The sequence below is a fragment of the Syzygium oleosum genome, unplaced genomic scaffold, assembly GCF_021117445.2.
Source record: "Syzygium oleosum isolate NSW1041296 unplaced genomic scaffold, Sole_v2.1 Sole_v2.25, whole genome shotgun sequence".
Lineage (NCBI taxonomy): Eukaryota > Viridiplantae > Streptophyta > Magnoliopsida > Myrtales > Myrtaceae > Syzygium > Syzygium oleosum.
The window spans coordinates 5,288,293-5,309,564 of NW_026607509.1; the positions used below are offsets into that span (position 1 = coordinate 5,288,293).

Here is a 21,272-nt window from a genome sequence, read left to right on the forward strand (position 1 = left end):
CAAAAAGATTACATTGGCAAGTCGTCAAAAAGTTTAGGACTAAATTGGCTAAACAAAAAAGTTTAGAACTGAATTGGCCGCCGTACAACAAAACTTTTTAAATATTTTTCTCCTCTTCACATACATACATGCCCTTTTCTATGGGTAAGTATGTGTGAACTCGACTGATAAAAAGCATGCAGCAGTAACAAACCTGCTATTTGCTAACAAATTAAATCGAAGAATGAATTCAAATCAACTATAGAAGGCCAAACAAGCTAGCCTATAGGTCTCAATACAGACAATTAACTTATTTAATTATCAGATTATTCTTTGCTTTTCCGATGTGAGGATTGCGTACAAATTGGACAAAATATCGAGGAGAAGTTGGATAGGCAACGGCATCTGATTGTCAAAGTATAGACTTTCTCTTTCAGCAGACATGTGGATGCTTCAGAAAAATAGAAGAAAATAAAGGAAAGCGAGGCTTACAAATCTCAATCACGGGGTTTGTCTCGGTGACCTTGTTTTGGATGTAATGCTCCCTAAGTCATCAGCTGTTTAGACAAAATGACTATCTTTCGGACGATGTGCAATTGGATTAAGGCTAATTCCAAAAAAAAGCCCCAACTTGATCTCGAGTGACAATTTTGATCTGAACTTTTTTTTTCTCAATGAAAAACACCAAATTTTACTCGAGTCCCAAATCTGGCACCCTATGATGTAAAATTTTCGAATTGTTCGAATCAGATTTGGAATTTAAGTGAAAGTTTGTAATTTTTGATGAGACAAAAAAAAATTCGAATCAAAATTATCACTTAACATAAAGTTGGTGCTTTTTTTTTTTTTTTTTTTGATTTAGGCCATTTGGATTATTAATTACTTTATAAATTTCTTGAGAACCAACCTCCTATTATTAGTGCAACCCTTTTCTTTTCTCTTGGCCGAGAAAATCGCTTATTTTCCAGTCCTTCTGGCGGGCCATCAAGACAGAAAATACGAAGGACGCACAAGAGAAACACAGAGAACCCCAATGAGGAGGAACTTTCCCCCCGAGAAAACGAAATGGACGGACGCCACGCCACGCCAACCTTTGTGAGCTTCTTCTGCCAATGAAAATCACTTTGACTTTTCCTCTCTCGTAGCTTTCCAAATGGGCCGTGAAATGAGGGCAAAGACGCACTTCCAAGTCAGGATGGACCATATGTCGATGAGAACATTCGGTATGAACCCAGTGACCAGTGCATTTATGGTCAACACGACAACAAAAGAGTCCATTTGTTCGTGTGTACTGATCCATTCACACACACGGTTCAGAATAATTTAATAAGGTACATAGTTTATGCCGACCAAGCACTAGTGTAGAGGGCAGAGTTCACCTGGCATGGCCCATTTATCGTCTCCAATTGCAGCACAAGCCGACCCAATGAATTGAAATTGGAGTGCTTGAGACCAGAGAGGGGGAGAGTCGTGGTAAGATAAGATGATTGCTTTGCTTTTGCGACAATGTGTCTGCTGCGTTCCGTCGACTGGATTACTTTTCTATGTAGATATAAAATTGACGACTTGTCAAAGTTGCACGATGAAAGAGCGTACTTACAGATAGAGTTGGGCCTTAGGATGCCTCAAAACTAAATAAGAAAAGAAAAACTCTGAGAAAATTGATGCACAGTCTCACCAATGAAAGTTAGATAATTGTCCGCGTTTCTATCGTTCCTCTTGCTCCACGCTCATCAGCCACGGATGTGTCGCGATACACTTCCTGTCTAGCTTTTCATAGGATCTGGCCCTTGATTCTGGCATTGTTCCAGGATGATATTGCAATTGTTCATGGTGCGGGCATCGAGCAAGCCGTGATTCCAAAGCTTGATCAAAAAGAGTCGCCAACACCTGTCGTATCAGCAAGCAATGTCGTCCACTTCAGACATCGAGTTTCTATTATAGTTGGCAAGCCATGCTAAATGTTTGACAGTAGCTCACAGGACTCGTTTTCTAATTAAAATGATAAGTTTCATGTTACTGCACCAAAGGAGTTCTAAGGCATACTCATTAGAAGTGCAAACATCCAAGTATGTCTCCTGACCAGAGACTATGCAACTGGAACAGCAGATCAGAGCATATCCCACCTGCCTGACTTATAGGGAATCTGACATGGTGGTAATTGGTTTTTTTTTTAAACAAGTCCATGCTTTTATTTAACAGTTAGTCCCCAACCACAATTCATAAATACATCAATCAGTATGAAACTAGCATCTCTATGCAGGCAAGTACAGAACACCAAAAACTTTGCACTGTGAATTAAGTAGTGCTGACCAAATACGACAAACTGAGTCAGCTGACAGATAATTAGGCGGAAGAGTTTGAGCGTGTCAAAAGAAGAATATCCTCACAGAAGCTGCAAAAGAAATACTGACCAAATAAGTGCGGGTGCACGGACAAGGTCATCTCCATGCAATTTTGAAAATGCCTCACATGCCCAAGGAATATGACCATCTGCCAGCACCCTGCCATCCAGTCAACAAAGCTGTATTAGGAATTAGACAACAAGTACAAGAAGCATAATCATCTAAACCCAATCTGACTTCTTCATGTCATATGCAGAAATAGAATCAAAAGGGCGGAGAGAATAAGGACTCGATAAGGTGAAATTTACAGATTTACTCTGTAATAATCGTGTCAACATTTCAACCAATGCAAAGTGTCAGTACAGTCTGTAAGAAAGGTTTAGCATGAGGAATCTCAATGATGCAACGTAAGATCATAATGAGCCCTCCAAAAGACCTTATGATTACAACAAGTGTTCTATGGTCTGCGCCTCCTTCCCTGAGGCGTCACAGGAGCATGGAAACACATAAAAGCTCCCGAATGGAGCAACGAGTGATGTAACCTTGCTAATTTTCGAAGGACACGTCAAAAGTTGCAATCGTCAGATGTCCCGGAGATTCTTGACTGATTCTTATTCTCTCAAAGAATAAATGACGCTTTTATTATTTCTAGTAAGAGAGCACATTCAATTATGGTTGTATGTCTTAGCTAGTTGAGCCGATAAATTTCTCTCCGGGCAAAAATATTTATGCCTTCTTTACCTGCTTATCCAGATTCAAAGGATTTTTACAATGTCTTGTTGGAGGTATTAAATCGAGAGGCAACCAGAATTTCAGAATTTGGAGCTTATGATTATTTGAGTTTCGAGCAGTTGTTACTAAGTGTTAGTTGATTGCAAATTATTAAAAATTGAAGACTTGGAGTAATCAAGAAAACTATCACGCCATTAATTGCATAATAAAACTTTTCCATCATCATCTAAAAGGTTGAGCAATTGGTGCTGCTTTGAGCAGGACTTAAATATGGGAATGAAGAAAATGACCAGAAACAACAAAAGATATTACCTTACCAAAAAAAAAACAACAAAAGATATTAAACTCAGAATAGGAGAATAACCTTTGCTTCCTCACGAATGAATTCCATAGATGCATCATTCGCTTCTCATCTTGGGTCACGTCCACAAAATCATCAAGCATCTGCATAGAAATAGCAGTGTCAACTATCAAATGTTCTAAAGTCCAATAAAGCCCGAAATCATGCCAAAATCATGCAGACTGTCTCACAAAATCAAAGGCCCAACTTCAGAAGATTTTCATGGGAAATAAGAAGGAACTAGGACAATGTTATACTAGGCTATAACCACTAGACACATTGGTAGGCACATTTCATGCAGCCCCCAACTGGAAACTGTGATACGCATATCACAACTTTACATATAAGTAAGAATTTAAACACTGAAGCAGTTCACCCTCCTTGCTCTTGAAACGATTTAATTCTGAAACTGCTTGACAACATAACATTTCCAGGTCATAAACTTTGAATTTAGTTCCTTAAACCAAAAGGTCATCCCAAAAGCCACCGGGATCTACTTAGAGAGGAAGAATTAAAAATCCCTGTACGGAAACCTGATCAGGCAAATAATGCCACACTTAAATAAAAAGGATTATGCATTGATCACATACCCTTCGATCTTCAAAGTCAGCTACATCATCATCGACTTCATCCTCACTATCTCGATCAGACATCACTTGTTCAACGGCCATAGGCTTCAAGAACCAGAAAACAGGGGTTATAAAAAATTCAAATATAAACTGATCCACATGAAACAGAACTAAAAAAATCATGATTTTGGACCACCTGAGCTCGATGTGAATGAAAGAACTGCCGCTTTTGCAAGAGGAGACGGCTGCAAAGGGAAGTCCAATTTTAAGATGGAACTCAATTAAGAATTAACTAATGTACTGACATTCAGAACATATCTAATGAAATAAGATATATATTTCATCCTCTGATGTTGAAGTACAATCCAAACTTTAACTGAGATCACATCCTATGAACTTTTAACACTTTATTTAGCAAATAACGAGCTTCTTCGAGGTAAAAGAGACAAAGTGATTATTCATTTACGGAAACTAGTGAGCTCCATCATTCACATACCAATTAATAACGAATTCAGAATTGAAGTAACAAGAACAGAAGTACATTCGGACTCCTCTGCTTTTAAAGGTCAAGTATCTCTCTCTGTTCCTAAATAATAGTGGCATTTTATCATACTCGCTAGCATTGGTCAGATAAAAGCGGCAAGCGCCGGAAGAGGAGAAAAAAGTTAGTAGGGACAATTCCACTTAGTCAGCTAATTTGTGCAGTATGTGTAATTTGGTCTTTTTCTTTTATTTGGCATAATCAAGTCCTATCTTGCGTGATTTATGGAGTCAAGCCCCCATCATTAACACCGCTAATATGCTGACGTGGTGTGCTAATGTGGCAGTTTATAAAAATATTTTAAAACTAATTAAGATAAAAATAAATTAATTTAATTTAGAAAGAAAGGGTAAAAGAAAATCAATAGAGAGCCCTCCCCGTCCCAACAAATTCAAAATGGATACCATTGCAGGAATACTTCAATGGCCGTTGACTGCATAAACAAATGCTACTCCAACAGCATCATGACGGACATTGGTCTCCTCTTCTACATCTCTCCAGTCACCACGCCCAGCCTCTTACTACTTTCAAGTTTCGAGCATTATTAATACACGATCTCTAAACAACTCATTCGACCTCAACATTTCATTAACCTGCCGAAATAAAGGAACCTATTGAAGGCCAATACTCCTCCACTCTCAAGATGCCCCAGCAATAGAGCCCCTTGCCTTTCTACTTCACTTCAGAGTCAACTTAAATAACCACTTCATTCAACTCACCGACCAAATCAATGACCCATCGCTCCATTGCCTGCCTCTTCAGGATCCCTCAAGAAAGCTCTCACAGGACAACAATCTATCCCTGGCCCAACTTGCAACGCAACCGATTCTCTCTCTCTCTCTCTCTCTCTCTCTCTCTCCTAGATTTATTTTTTCATTTTTCATTCCCTGCTAAGTTTCTTTGGATTTTAATAGTTGTCTCTTTTATTTTTCTATATTTCTAATGATAAAATCTGTGGGAAGCCCCTAATGGTGCCAATGCCAAAATTACCTGATTCCACAATTTGGTAAAATAGAGGACTCAGAAAAAAAAAAGCCAAAGAAAAAGAAAAAGAAAGAGGACTTGATTGCACAAAAAAGGAGAAGGCAAATTGCACAAACAACACAAGTTAGGGGATAAAAAGTGGACTAATTCCTAAAATAGTACAAATTGAGGAAGAAACCATACTTTCTTGGCTCAGATCGCTCAATCGATAACTTCCTCGTCTTTGCAAACTGAAGCATCGCAGGGGGTGCAAAGTTGTTGGCTGACACTGATTGAACACAATCAGTGTCAGCATATGATTGTCCTGTGGCACTTGTAACTCCTGCAACATCAATGTGACACTGTCAAAGCTTTTGACATCGAACAAGCAATATATCATTTTGGCAGCCATCCTAACTTCCTAACCTAAAGCACGAGCCTTTTCACCTCTACTGGAATAAGCATCTGTTAGATCACATACCAAAAAGGCTACAAGTATTCCAAAAAGGGAAAGTAACACGAATAGGAAAGAACCAATAATATAACTGTTTCTTTTCAGCAGAGGCAGATCTAAATACGCACTAGAGTCCATATCACACCTACTGGAAACCTGTGAATCCTATACAGGAAAAGGGTACTTATGAATTTTATATAATTGTCAAGAAAAATGATAGAAGCCACAATATTGTTTCTGAAGCAATATGAGGTAGTTCTCGTTGCTTTAATTACAATGAAGTTCCCAAGTACGACAGACAAAAAATTCCATGGAGTTTTCCTTTTCCACAGTATAACCATCTCATAGAGAAACTACAATAAGTGCTCTCTTAATAAAGATACAATATCAGGGATTATAGCCTGTTCAGCAACAGAAAGTTAAGATTTGTGCAACACGATGCGAACAGAATGTTGAGAGTACTTGGCTAATAGGGGCATATTTGTCTATTTCCTTTATTATTTTATGTATTGCATCAATAAGGGTAATATTGTAATTTTGGCCTTTGGGCTTTATTATAAATAGATAGCTTGGGGTCACATAGACCTAACCAAGCATTCAGTTCAGTTTTTTCTCTCAACATGGTATCAGAGCTAGATTTGAACCGAAACCCTAACACTAATCTCTCCTCTGCGCAACCTTTCTTTTTCCTCTCTTCACGCCTTCACTCTCTCCCATCGCAGTTCCTTCTCATCTTCTCCTTTGCTCTTTTTCACAGTGTAGGCCAGCACTAATGAGGTGATTCTTTGAATCTAGTGTTTGCCCTAAACTTCACCTCTATGAGATAACTAAAACTTCTTTGCAGTCCACGATAGGTGGTTCAACTTCTTTTGCAATTTTTTGGATCTTCTCGTTTGGAATTGTTTTTGCCTTGCCGCTAGCCTACAATTCTCTCGTGTGAGACGACCAAAGCACTGCAGTTCGTGGACCACCATATTTTTTCAGATTCTTTGGGAAAAATTAGAATTATAGATTTTTTTCAAGTTTTCAAAACCTTGAAAAAATCGATTTTTTTTCTTCCCTTGATCTAACCTAGCTGATTTTTTGGAGGATAATTTTAGCTTACTACCAGCGACACAATGTCTGACGGTTCAGTTGAGAACCCTCTACCTACAAGAGATGGCCGTACAGATTATATTACTTTCGTTACGATCTCTGTGAAGCTTGACGGCACAAATTATTTGATATGGTCTTAATCTGTATTCTTGACCATTGCAGGCCGTGGGCTTACAAGTCATATCAACGGCACTTCTGTGAAGCCGAAAACATCAGGTTCTACTCAAGACAAGTGGATCTTGAATGACTCTTTGATAATGTCTTTTTTGCTTAACTCGATGCAGCCACATATTGCAAAAGGATATTTGCTTCTTGATACTGCGGCGCAGATTTGGTCGGTTGCTAGGGATACTTATGGTTAAATCGGGAATGATGCACAGGTGTATGAACTTCGAAAAAGGGTTCATGACACTTCTTAGAAGGAGATGACCATATCTCAATATTATGCTGAGCTTTGGAGTTTGTGGCAAGAGCTAGATCATTATACCGATTATCAACCAACCAATGCTACAGACATTGCTACCTACAAGAACCATGTGGACAAGATCAAAGTTTATGATTTCTTGGCAGGATTGAATGTTGAATATGATCAGATACGTGTTCAAGTCCTTAGTCGGTCTCCATTCCCCACTCTGGAACAATCCTATGCCCTAGTTCACTCGGAAGAAAGCCATAGGATAGCAATGCTCCACTCCTCTACTATTGATCGATCTGCTCTACAAATCAGTGTTGGCACTATTACTAAATCTAGTTCGTTCTCTCGATTTAATGATACCCCTAAGGAAGTTGTGAAGTGTGAATATTGTCATAAGCCTTATCATACTAAAGCTACCTGCTGGAAGTTATATGGAAAACCTGCAGATTTTGAGGAAACAAAGGCACATGGAGTTTGTGAACTGTTATGGCTTAAAGGATTACGTGAAGATCTTGGTGTATCTGTTCCTATTCCTATGATGCTATATTGTGATAATAAAGCCGCCATTAGTATTGCTCACAATTCTGTACAACATGACCGTACAAAACATGTGGAGATTGACAGGCACTTTATCAAAGAGAAGTTGGAGAGTGGTTTAATTTGTATGCCCTTTGTTCAGTCCGGTAATCAACTTGCTGATGTGTTGACTAAAGGTTTAGGGAGTAAATCGTTTCATCTTGTTTTAGTCAAGTTGGGCATGTGTGATATCTATGCTCCAACTTGAGGGGTAGTGTTGAGAGTACTTGGCTAATAGGGGCATATTTGTCTATTCCCTTATTATTTTATGTATTGCAGCAATAAGGGTAATATTGTAATTTTGGCCTTTTGGCTTTATTATAAATGGATAGCTTGGGGTCACATAGACCTAACCAAGCATTTAGTTCAGTTTTTTCTCTCAACACAGAACATTAGCATTGGTAGAGCACAAACGTACATGGAACTTCGAAATTAGAATAAGTGTGGTAGTGTTGATTCAAATGCCACATGAAAGGGGATTTGCCAACATGTATATTTGGCAAACTTATACATTTTCTAGGGTCGATAATAAGAGGTGACGTTAGGTTGATTACAAAGAAAAATTCTGTCCTTTCCAGTTACTAATCAACCAACACCAGAGCAATTACTCCAAGCATTGAGTAGATAATGGAGTGCCTCACACCCATATAACCCCACAGAAGTCATTGCATATGTATAATATATAATGAAAAACAAGAAATAAGAGTGAATTGTTGACTCTAGATTAATTGAAGTAGTGTGATAAACTATCCCCATAATATTATCTAGAAAGAATGGCATCATGAAAGTGGGCATCATTCAAAATTGTGCAATATTGATCAATGGATGATATCCTTTACAATCTTACAAGTTTTTTAGATGATATAATCACAAGAAGAATCCCTTTTGCTAAAGATTGAAACTTGACAATAATCGCTTTTCTGAACTAATCCACAAGCACCTCGGAAGTTCAATTCAATCTACGAATGACAAAGATCTAGGCTGCATTTGGCAACCTGCCAAATAGTGACTGATTCTATTTTTTTATTCTCAGAATTAGTTTAGAACAGAAATCCATTTGGTAAATTTTTTGTTCCCGAGCATAAATTTGTAAAAATTTGTTCCCAGAATAAGTTTTGGAACAGAATCAGAAATGGAAAAGAAATTTTTTTTTTCTTTTTCTTCTTGGTTTTCTTCTTCCTGGCCTGTGGTCGGTCGCTGGCCGTCAGCCACCGGCGACCGGCCACAGGCCAGTGCCGGCGAGGGCGAGGGCGAGGGCGAGGGCCACCCTTGCCGGATTTGGTGTGGGCGACCCTCGCCGCCGCCCTCACCGGCCCTAGCCTGTGGCCAGTCACCGTTGCCGGCGATGGCGACCTGGCCATGACCAAGGAAGGGGAAGGGGAAGAAGAAAAAAAAAGAAAGAAATATTAAAAAATTCAAAATATTATTAAAATATTATTAATAAAAAAAATTGTGCAGTTACTAAACGCATTTCTGTTCTTTTTCTATTCCAAGAATAGAAATTTTGGGCAGTTACCAAAAGCCTTCAAATGCTTAGAAATTGTTCCTGGTCACAGAATAAAAAAGAATAATTTCTTAGCAGAATCAGTTTCCGGGTACAGAATGGTTGCCAAATGCACCCCTAATGTCAAGTCGGTCAGCCTTTTTATTTCTCTGGTATAGAATGAAAATTAATGACGGATTTGGACGTATGTTTACTGTACGCTTGTTCTTTTGGTCCGTAAATATCTGATTGTTGTTGGAGCACATCAAGCCTCCTATTAATGGTTGAACTTCTCATAAGAAATGCCAAACAAACAAAAAAGGGAAAAAGCTACCTAAAATCATAAACTATGCTCATTGCGACACATTTAACACAACTTTTTTTGTGACATCAAAAACCCCAAACTTGTACTCATGTGACACATCCCAAACCTTTTTTTGTGACACAAAAAATCCCAAACTTGTACCCGTGTGATACATTTACCGTCCATCAAAATTCCGTTAAGAAACACCGTTCAAAATCTTATGTGGCCACCTACATGGACAATGAAAGGCAAATGGTGCTGTAGTGGTTCACACATGGCAAAAATATGCCAAGTCATTGTATGTTTTTCTTCTCATTTTCTTTTTCCTTTTTCTTTTTTTCCTCCCTCTGTCTTCTTCCTTGGTTTGCACCTAGCCGGCATGTCTGCCGCCGCCACCCTCATCCTCACCATCACCAATGTCAATTTCCCACCACAAATGTGTCACACGGCTACAAGTTTGGGGTTTTTGGTGTCACAAAAAAATTTGGGATAAATGTGTCACACAGGTACACCATTGTGGTAAAAAGTTTGAGGTTAATGTGTCACATGGGTACAAGTTTGGGGTTTTTAGTGTACAAAAAAATTAGGGTAAATGTGCATAGTAGGCACAGTTTGCGATTTTTAGTGGCGCTCTCCCAACAGATAATGAACACATGGGGATGCTAAACAGGCTGAACTATCATTCCATCATAATTCTCAAGTAGGAAAAGAGAACATAGATGGGAAGAAATATCAAATGCACACTGTCAGCTGCATCAAGTCACGTGTACCTGAAGGTAACTCTGATTCCAAGACCAGTGGATAGACATGCTTGGCATTTTGAACTACGTGGAGTGATCTTTTCCGCTTGAACGGTTTAAGGCTGTATAGATAAAGAGCTAAGTATTGATCAAAACCATGATGCATTAACTGAAAGGACCACATTTCATCTAGATTGTGGCAAAATTAGTGGGTCTCACCAGAGGAAAAAAGTTTGCAGCCTTGGATCCATACCATCGGCAATAATCTAGTAGAACACACACGTATGAATTCCATGGTACTGGCTTTTGCCAAACAAACTATTAAGGAATGCTTCCAATATTTGCAAACATTTCAATCACATACTGTAAAACTAAGATAAATGTCATATTACAAGAAGCTAAACTGAAGGTCCAACACAAAAGCCAACAATTCTCTACACAGGAGATTGACAATTAATTATGGCTGCTCATTTACATTATGAGTTCTACTTCCAAAATCTGACGTTCAAGCCATTATGTATATTTAATCAACATGGACAGTTAATTATTCTGCTTTTGATGTGAATTCTATCAAATTGTGTAAGCATCAGACATATCATGACGAAATACACATTCACACACCTAACTTCCTGAAAGAAAATCTATGACAAACAAAACTGATATTAGGGAACAATGTTCTCTCTGTTATCTCTGTAAGTCGAAGGACTAGACACTGGTGTATTATCTCATACAAGCGTATAATATGTATAGTGCATTTATTGGGTCCTTTTGACAATTCATTTGAAAAATGCTCCACAGAGCAGACATGTGAAATAGGCTGAGTAGCCTGCCCATCAGTAGAAGCATATACTTCCAGTGGAAAAATTGATCCTAGCTTATATTGTGAAAGCATATGCACACTGCTGCCTCTCAAAAAGTGACAAGTAGTCTACTCAACCAATTTCTGCTCTGCTGATATAAAATCGCAGATCTGCCATTGGTGCTTATGTCCTCATAATCTTGGCTCTTTCTTGGAAGAAAACCTGACGCAAGATAGTTCAGAGGACATTACAGATCTTATGAAGATGCTTCTCACCTCAGATCTACACGGATCTGTTCTTACAGAGACATTAACGGCCTGGAACTCTTCAGTTACCTACATCATGGATGCAATAGCCGTTTTCATAATTGCCAGAAATTCGGGAATACCAAATATAGAAAGCTGAAGTTTACCAACCCAAAACTCAAAATTGAAGAGATCATGTGATGACAACAAATGATACCTCAGACCCTGTTAAATACATAGATTTGTCAGTAACTACCAACAAAATGACATAATTGAAAGAGTACAAGAAGTACCACCTTGAAACTTGCGCACTTAACCAAGCAGAAAGGACAAGAGAAATCTTCAGTCACTGCAATTTAGACAATGGGGAAGAGGAAGGGGACATCACGCCCATTGAAAACCAGATAAAAACAATCCCACAAAAGAGCAAGCAGAACAAGTAAAATGATTATTTTAATTGGAAAGATTTAGAAATTTATGTCACCTCATACAGTGTTTTCTTTTTGTATTGAGCCCAAAAAAAACCCTACTCAAGTGACCATTCTCCTAAAGAGAACTAGCCAAATGGAACCCAGAAAACAGTCCTTAATGCTTTGACAATGTTTCCTTAGACAACCCAAAAAGTATAGGGAAAAAAGAGTTCCTGCTGATAACAACAAGAATGATGAAATGAAAGGAGGCTCCCTGACACACATAAGTATGACTACATTCTTTAAGGAAATTAAAGTCCCAACTAATGTTGCCAAGCAGGAACGTTCAACCCTCTTTCCTTTGTCCTATAAAAGATCACTAAAGCAAAGTTGATGACTTCAGGAGTTTCAGCAAGCCAATTTATGGGATCAATTAACATTTTCTTCCATAGAAACCAAAAGCACTAAGTTTTCCGTCAGACCCGCTTGAATGTTCACTTTTTGCCATTAAAATTTCATAACACCCCCCACATGTTGGGGGGCACAGTCAATACTCAATCTTAACCATGTAAGATCAAGTTAAGGGAAATTTTAATTGCAATTATTCACAGTAAGCACAGAGTTCCAATCTTTCACCGAATAACAGGTACAATACTTTTCCTCAAAGACACAATTTCACAAAGAATTAGCAGTTGTACCATATAAGGAAAATAGCAGTTGATTTTTGAAAGTTTAAAGCGCACTACACTGAAAGCAATTACTATCACTATGCCACAACCCAGACTTAGCACTGCATATCAACATCTACTTTAGATAAACATTCAGACAGATGTGCTTCCAAATATTGAATTCTTAACTTACTCATTACTAGAAAATCTATCTAAATCAAAAACCTACATGAGCCAGATTAAATGAAAAAAACAAAAATATGCTCCAATCCCTAGCTCCTGTCTGGCACAATATTAAAGAATGGATTGACAGGTATCACCACAAACATATAAATTGCATACCCTACTAAGTTCAACAACCGTTATTCAGGCTGAACTTTGTCCACATGGCTCTTGCTAATTCTACAAGACAAAAGAGGAGAAAGAAATATATATACCTTCAGTCCTTTGCAACTTATTGTTGTAATATCTGTAGTTGAAAATAACATTGCCAGCCCTCAAGCTAGAAAATTGAAAAGGAGAGAGATAATCAACATTCACCTTCACAAGCAAAAACAATTTGTCTCCACTCATTTGACCAACTCGAGTCTTAATTCTTCTTGTTTTCTCAGTACAAATAAAACAGAAAATTAATGCAGATATAATGTATCCCCAAATGCACCAATTACAGCCAAATGATCTTGTGTCTTTAGAAAAATATCTCTTGGGACTGTTCAATCCATAGCAAGTGCATGAATACCTCAAAGTAAAGAGCCCAAAGAATGCAGAAAGTTCTTACTTAAAATTGGAATTTAGATGGATTATATTAGGAAAAGATAATAAAGGTAACTGCAGCTGCTTGAGGAGTACGAAAAAATAGCCAAAATGCAGATGCTGGAGAGGAAATGATGTGTGATTGAAGCTTTATTAACACAAGAATCATAGTATTTCTAAGATTGGCTATATAGCTTATCAATGGTAATTTTTGTACAAAAGGCCAAATAAATTACTGTCAGACTATTGAGATCATGGTATTAATTACCAAAATAGTATGATTACCGCATTATATGAGAGAATGATGATGAGATGACATCATTGCACATGGATGAATTATATGGTGATTTCTCCTTTGCCCCAACCTCTTCAGCAGCGACGATTACATGCAGACGCTCTCGTGCATGCTGTTAGAATCAAACCGGTAAAAGGATACATGAAATCTACAACATTTTTTTTGCAGTTCGTTGAGGAAGCTCTAGATAATCAAGTAAAAGAAAGGGGTGGCACAAACCAGAATTTCAGAGCTATATGGAACTTGCACAGATATGTGTCTGTCTTCATTTAAGTGTCTCCACTGCAAATGGACAAAATAAAGATCTAAAATTTTGCAGCTAGATGATTGTATGGTAGATAAAAAAACAGCACACTGTTTCCAAAAAAATAGGACCACTGAACTTCAAGGACAGTAAAGATAGGAAGAGGAGTGGTAAACAATTCACCCAATTGTCCTTAAAAAATCTTAAGCCTGACTTATCAGCCATCGGTATGAACAGGGTTGCACATTTTTCAGAGTCTAGCACTCAAGTAGAGTGCACCAACATCCTGAACTCTCTCGAGTACCATCCAAGAAACTCATAATCCATGCTTCATTCAATTATAAAAAGAAAAGAAAGCAAACTTGGCACATTATACTCTGAACCTTGATTCAACAATTAGAAAGTAAACAAATTGGGAGGCCCATGAATCGAGAAAGCTAAGACATTTCTCCAAAGTTCGGCATTCCTAATCCCCTCTCCTGCCTGGGGGAAACAGATGTTTGGCCTCTAAAACCAACAAAAGAAGGGCAAAGTGGGCAAAGTGGGCAAACTTTCGCAGAAGTGTATCAGTAACTTTTCAGTACATTATGTACAGTATATCTTATTCATTGCTTTCTAGGGGTTAGCGGAGGAATATCACCTAGCCAAAATAATACCCACAGTCAGATCCAAGATAATACAATAACAGTGAGTAGCATCAGAATGAAGCAGCATTTTATTGAAAAAAACCTTCACAGAAAGAGCTCAATCACAGAATATCGACTCTCTCCATATCCCAAAACCACCATAAAAAACGAAATGGAGAAGCTACAAAAATTGGAAATCTCTAAAAAGGCAGAAGTCGGCATCTAAGTAGCAATTAACTACATACCTTGACCAGACAAGTGTGCATATCAACAGAAAAGGTCACCTCTGCTCTTTGTCCCAAACTCAGGTTAGGTGACTTCTCCCACAATAAGTAAAGAGACTTCATCGGTATTTTTCCAAAAACACAGAATCCAGGAGCATTTCCTGTACAAAAGAATTAAGCAAAACTTATACCCAGACATAATAGTACATCGAGATAAAGGAAGGTCATTGAAGATACAGACATCCCCCTGATAAGCTACTTGATCTTATTATAAAAGAATAAACTAGATATTCAACAACATCAAGAAGCAAGTTTCATAGAAACATGCGACTGAATAGCAACTAAAGGCCACAAATATGATATTGTGCCTGGAAACTTGCACATAACAGATAACTTACGTTGATAAGCTGCTACATCCAGTTGAGTTTTGGTTGTATCATTTCCATAAAGAGATTTTTCAGGTCCCGCTGCAAAATGATTATACTGAGATGGGATGACGTCTTCCAATGGATTCATCTATATGAGTTTCTTTTCACGAGAGGTTATCAACATATTTAGGATGTACAACTGTATAACAAACGATGATATGAGAATGAATCAAATGACATCTAAGAATACTTACCATAGCACACAAGCAAGATGAAAAGAGATCCTAATTTGGCCTCCAATGCTAGTTTATTGATCTCGGGAAGAATAAAACTTGCCCGACTACAGGTGTCATCCTCAGCTCCCATGAAACTGGTCAAGACACATGCACGACTATAGCGATATTCTGCAGAATGCTTTAAGGTGAAAATAAAATAAAAATGCATTAGAAATAAGAATGAGAAAGCATGCCAGTGTTTTCAGGTGATGTAAGGTAAGACTAGTAATTAATTGGTCATAGAAAAAACAAATGAACTACCTCCACACCGTTAACCTCGGACTCTAATCTCGCCAACAGTACATACATAGGAAGCACTCTTGCTGATTGTAAACCTTCAGTTGCAGTCGTTGGCAGAGAAATTGTCATTTGTACTCTACATAAACATGAGCAGCATTGTAATTTAGACATAAATATGCATCTCCGTGCTGAATGTTCAACACATCAGAGAAGACTACACCATTAGCCAACAAAAATTACCAACATCTTTGGCAGCTCCATAGAAGGGTAAGAAAGGGGCAGTTAAATGGCCAGTTATTATAGAATAAATTTCCATGTGACCCGAAGTTACGAAGATCACATGGAGACTCCAAGGAAAGATAATTGAGCTGTAAATTATTCTGCTCAGAATATAGCTTTTCTAATCACTGTAAAGGGAGAAAAGTTGAGAAAGGTTTGATTACAAAGATAGCTTCCAGTCCCAGGATGCACTTAAAAGATAATATCAACATGCTGATACCAGATGTTGTATGTTAAGTCCCGGTATGCTTTGATTTTTTTGAGCAAAAGGTTGCTGATTGACTTTTCCGCAAAAATATAAAAGGACATTAGTTCAGATTTAGAAAATTATGAAACCTCTGACATGATTGCAAATTTCTGATCTGTAGGTTTCTAAAGTTTGCATTGTTCAAATAAATAAAAGTAAAATCTTACATTCCTAAATAGCAAAAACGTTAAGAGTAAAAATCAGACCTAATTAAGAATTATGAAAACCATGCCTAGCGTCATGCACATGTTTTCCAAAGAAAGAGCACACTTATTTTGAAATGACTATAAACTAAGAATATTCCTTCATGATCCAAAACAAATGGCAAGTTGTTTTTCATCCACAAGCTAACAGTTCTGTGCATGGACAGATCTAGAACCCTTTTGTAGGTGGGGCAAACTTATAACTGATTATAGAAAGCTAGATTTATTGATTAAATAATCAATGTAGTGTGTTCATGATTGAAAGGTTAGATTGCTAAGTACTATATTGCTTCAACATTGTTTAAGTGTAACAACAATACATTCATAACTCTCACAACTATACAACTGTCTATACAATTCGCTATAAGTGGAGACAAATTGAAAGAAAATGGCGGATAATAGCTTATCTAAGTTGTTTTTCAAAAATTTTACGGTAGCATTATCATAAGATGTAAAAACTTAAATTATGTTGACATTTTTTTTACAAAAGTAAGTGGAAGCAGATAGCCAATTGCCCCGAATCCTTGGCTCTCTATGTGTGTGCGTGTCACCATAACTTAGAGAGAGAGAGAGAGAGAGAGAGAGAGAGAGAGAGAGAGAGAGAGAGAGAGAGAGAGAGAGAGAGAGAGAGAGAGAGAGAGAGGGAGGGAGGGAGGGAGGGATTCAAGCTCACCATTAGTTAGCGTATATTTTTTTATATTACATAATAGTCCCCGAATAAATAAAAAATTAGATGTTTCTTGTGATTGAAGACCAGGGATGAATTAAGTCGTCCATCAAATGTCCATGATAAATGGGCATGCATCAAATAGCTTCTTTTTCTTGCATTGAATGTGTATAGCTGAAATTGCTGCTCTAAGACTAAGTGCCTAACATGAAGTCTTAGAACCTAAGCACTTCTTGATATCATATGCCGCTTATTCAACAAACAGTAGACATATGGAATTTCAATATAGAGGTAAACAAAAATGATCTGCCACTGCCAAAAACCTGTAAGAGGTCTTACCTCCTTCTGTGTTTCACCTGTATCTTGTAGCTCAGACATCTCTGAAGAAACAGTGGCTTTGGAAGAAGAAAAAGTCTGGTCAGATATATTAATAAAGCATGTACCCCAAGGGCACTGTTAAGAACCCAAACGTATACACCAAGACTCTATGATGCATTGGTCGAAACTACACTTCCTTGGGACAATGGTAGACCCAGCATGGAAGCTAGGGAGCAAGTATGGAAATTTCAAAGAACAATGGGTGAAAGTTTGAAAACAATCTATCTGAGTCGTGAATGTTTTGAAGAAGGAGGGAGGGAGGTGGCGGCGGCCACTCCTTAGGGCAATTCCAACTTGAAAAATATCCTTAGGATTGTAACGTGTTGATCCCCAACATGTTCGGTATCCATCTTGGCTCAGCAGACAAAAGCATATCATTGCTATAAAATTTAATTAGATATCCCATATCTAGTGTGGCATTTAGACAGCCTATTTAATATTAACAGAACATGATACATCTAACCAACTAGGTACAAGTCAATCGGCTCCATTACATTTCTGACAGCACGGCGCTGAAGAATGTTGTAGAGCTCCACAGGCTTGCAATAGATCGAGAGACTCTCTTCAGCAGCAAGTTCCTCTTCCGCAGATAAATGTGCCTCAGAGTCTTGACGGCACATCTGATCTGTACTTCTCGAATATCTGCAACGCCCAAGATGGCCTTTCTTCAGGAAGAATGCAGATACTACCGTAAAAATTTGTTGAAGGGAGCGAGGCGTAAAAAGCAAAGATGGCTCGGGCTCGAAAGCCTTAACCGTGACAAATAAGCTGCACTTTTAATTAAAACAACCGGAGCTCAAGAATGAGAACAGCAAAGGGCTAGAGACAAACGATGTCATTCAAATGCTAAAGAGAAGTGGACGACCCAGAATTTAAGATCACATTTTTACCAACATAGAGTTCCTAGCTGCTTAAACCGCGAACACACGAATGCAACCAAACCAAACCGAAATATACAGACAAATGACGGTGAACGAAGAGAAGCATACGAAGTTTGACGAGCCGCTAAAGGGATGCCTGGCATTATCCAGCTACGAAGTTCCAACGCATACGCTCCTCATAGCTTAATCCATTAACCTGCACTCGGGACAGCCACAACATCAGCAAACGCTCCCAGTCACCTGCTAAGTCCTAAAGAACAAAGTTTCTTTCGGGGATTTGGGCAGGAACCGAAACTCCGACATCCTACTGTTCCATAGCAAATTTGATCCCGAATCTGCCCAAGCTCAAATCGCGAGAGGGGCAAATTGCTATATCCGGCTTACCTAGCGGTTGCCCTTGCACTTGCCGCCCGGAGACCGCTGGAAGCCAAAAGCCTATCTTTGCATCCAGTGTGTGACGCCGCGCGAGGTTTCCTCCTCACGAAATTGAGCTCGGGCGTCGGCTTCCAATGCAAGAAATTCAGCGGAATTTGCCTTAGCGTGAAGAGCTCGGCGAAGTGACGGAGCTCGGACGAATCCGCGAGAAGACAGCAGCCACCCCGTGTATAAGAATAATAAGAAAAAGAAAGCACGAAAAAAGGAGCAGTCTTTGCGCCTCTGTTTCAGCTGGAATTTGGGGACTCGGAGCGGGGAAGGAAGAGACGCCGCGGTGGGTGGCGAGTGGGCCGTACCGCCGCCGTATCGCGGATGGCCCACACAATACTGGGCTTTGGCCCGTCATTGTACTCCTATTTTGGCCCACGATTTTAAACGAACCTGTGTGGCTGTGTTCTTACACTATACTATGTTGTTCGAGATGACTCCTTTTCTCTCGAACCTTTTAAAGAATGGGATTAATGTTCTATGCATAATCTTTTATACACAATCCACGTCCATCACCATTGATTTGGATAGTTTGACAATCTATCAAATTAGAACTGCTGGATTGTGTAACAAATGAATATCACAGAGTGTGTATTTTGTAAAAACTCGAAACAAGTAGAAATTTGATTTTCAAACAAGAGAATGCCGTTACAGTCTTGAAGACGACATCCTAACCGAATTATCTTATTATTGAAGACCAATTGAAGTGATTCCACGTGCAACTCCATTCCTATCTTGTCGAATTAATTACGGCTCCTATCATAAGGACGTCCGAATGCTATAACAGTAAGTGCTATGATATTTGCCGTTGCGAGTAGTGATTTCGAATTAGGTTTTCTTTAAGAGCTCTCCCGTGCATTTAGATCCCTTTCCTTAAGAGGTACAAGCAAGATAATCACTAGTCTTTATTAGCAGACCGTGCGGGATCAGATCGCGAAAGGAAAACTCTATCTCTAACCATCGAGTCAAATTGAGAAAGAAAATTGCTTTAAATTCATCAACCTTGTTAAGGCTTATAGTTTAACCATCACTATCTCTATGGATTAAGACCATGTTCAAACAAGTCCCAATCGTACGAATAGCGAGGATCTCTCTTCCATAAAATGTACAAACTCACGTCCACACAGACATCGCAACATCAACACCAGCACTTTTGCACGATTTAACACGACTTCTTCTTGAACCAGACTTTATTATACCATTACCGCCGAACTGAACCTTTGCAACAATTCTAGGGGAACACGACCCATGACTCAGTGGTGGGATTTCCTGGAACGCTTGTCGCGGTGGTGAACGCGATCTTGTGCACGCCTTGAGGTCGAAGTCGTGGTCGAGGTCGACGAGTCTTCATCACCCAGATCGAGCAATGGCAAAAGCCCAGATTGGGTCCCATCAATCTCCGCGTCGATGTCTCCTTCGATCGTCAACCCTTCGATGCTTGCCGCTATCGAGTCCCCTCTACTTCCCACATTCACTGCTTCTGCCCAACACACACACACACACACAAAGAAAAACAAAGAAGGGAACTGTCAAGCTAAACTTTACTGCTTCAGTGGGCGTGTGAAGTTCGTAGTTTTATTGTACCAGGATTGGAAAAGAACCAGAGAATGGCCGCGCACACCAGCAATACGATAGGTATTATGTGGACGCCGTTCTCGGCGAGCTTGTTCCTTGTTTTCTCCTTCCTCGTCATCTCCGACACCGGGTCGTAAGCGGGCAGCTCGTCGCCCTGGAACGATCCCATCCTCAGGATCGTCGACGCCATCGGCGGCGCATGCATGTAGTCATCGTCCGTCACTCTGTTCCAGCTCGACGACCTGTACATCTTCGTGGAAATGAAAGCTCAACTGCGTGGATGTAGAGGTGAAACTGCCGAGTGAGTTTCAGTGAAATGGTTTGTTTCAAGATTCGGGATACTTGGTTTCTTCTTGCTCGTTACGAGGTTGTCCTGATCTCTGGCCCGTAAAAGCTGGTTAGATCCAACCTATGACTTTGTCTTGGCATCGCACACGAACTGTTGGATCTTCTGCCAGCTCATCGACACATGTTTCTTTTCTCTACTCTCCCCTGTTAAATCGTTAACATGCCCAGGATTTACAATTACGTAATCATTAGCCAACTCTAAGTACACGTGTATCCATTAAAGGTTAAGTTTGTATGCAGCTCCTTGTGTTGACACGATTCAATGCTATCATCAGCTCACGAAGATCACATGTCGTGGATATTATTCCTATTACTTTATGCAAATTAGACTTTAGAATACACTATCTTCCATTAGTTTAAGAATTTTATTCTTTGGGCCAAAATTAAATTACTATTATTGATTTTATTATTGCTATTGTCATTGTGTTAAAATCCTCTGTTGTCCATTTTTTCCTAGCAAAAGAGATTGTCATGTCATGACACAATCCAAACTAAGCTTTCAAATAACCACGACATTATGGTGCGTGGATTAATTCTTTGATTCACTAACCACTTCTTTCGGTGTAAAAATTGAAATTTCCTACAAT

At 39.0% G+C, this 21,272-nt stretch overlaps 2 protein-coding genes across 6 annotated transcripts; both read right to left on the minus strand.

Moving 5' to 3' along the window:
* Positions 1-1,452: 1,452 nt before the first annotated feature.
* Positions 1,453-18,989, minus strand: LOC115687545 (polycomb group protein EMBRYONIC FLOWER 2). Of its 4 annotated transcripts, none has more exons than XR_008814429.1 (23): positions 18,724-18,989; positions 18,448-18,535; positions 17,953-18,100; positions 17,420-17,475; positions 15,706-15,820; positions 15,424-15,583; positions 15,200-15,268; positions 14,823-14,962; positions 13,927-13,989; positions 13,698-13,819; positions 13,097-13,161; positions 11,878-11,930; positions 11,753-11,806; positions 11,612-11,671; positions 10,756-10,802; positions 10,567-10,658; positions 5,674-5,812; positions 4,162-4,210; positions 3,987-4,070; positions 3,421-3,500; positions 2,394-2,483; positions 1,658-1,869; positions 1,453-1,516 (listed from the first exon to the last, which is right to left on the minus strand). XR_008814429.1 is itself a non-coding variant. In XM_030613158.2 (22 exons), the coding sequence occupies exons 2-22, from the start codon at positions 18,480-18,482 to the stop codon at positions 1,746-1,748; spliced, it is 1,845 nt and encodes a 614-aa protein (XP_030469018.1). In that variant the 5' UTR covers positions 18,483-18,535; positions 18,724-18,989; the 3' UTR covers positions 1,453-1,745. The 4 variants fall into 4 exon arrangements, 2 of the variants coding, with proteins under 2 accessions (XP_030469018.1, XP_056158765.1); XR_008814428.1 differs by having other exon boundaries at positions 1,453-1,521; XM_030613158.2 differs by having other exon boundaries at positions 1,453-1,869.
* Positions 18,990-19,732: 743 nt separating this feature from the next.
* Positions 19,733-20,712, minus strand: LOC115687531 (uncharacterized). 2 transcript variants are annotated; one of them, XM_056303036.1, is made up of 2 exons: positions 20,347-20,712; positions 19,733-20,239 (listed from the first exon to the last, which is right to left on the minus strand). In XM_056303036.1, the coding sequence occupies exons 1-2, from the start codon at positions 20,585-20,587 to the stop codon at positions 20,016-20,018; spliced, it is 465 nt and encodes a 154-aa protein (XP_056159011.1). In that variant the 5' UTR covers positions 20,588-20,712; the 3' UTR covers positions 19,733-20,015. The 2 variants fall into 2 exon arrangements, with proteins under 2 accessions (XP_056159011.1, XP_030468996.1); XM_030613136.2 differs by having other exon boundaries at positions 19,733-20,242.
* Between the last annotated feature and the right edge of the window lie 560 nt (positions 20,713-21,272).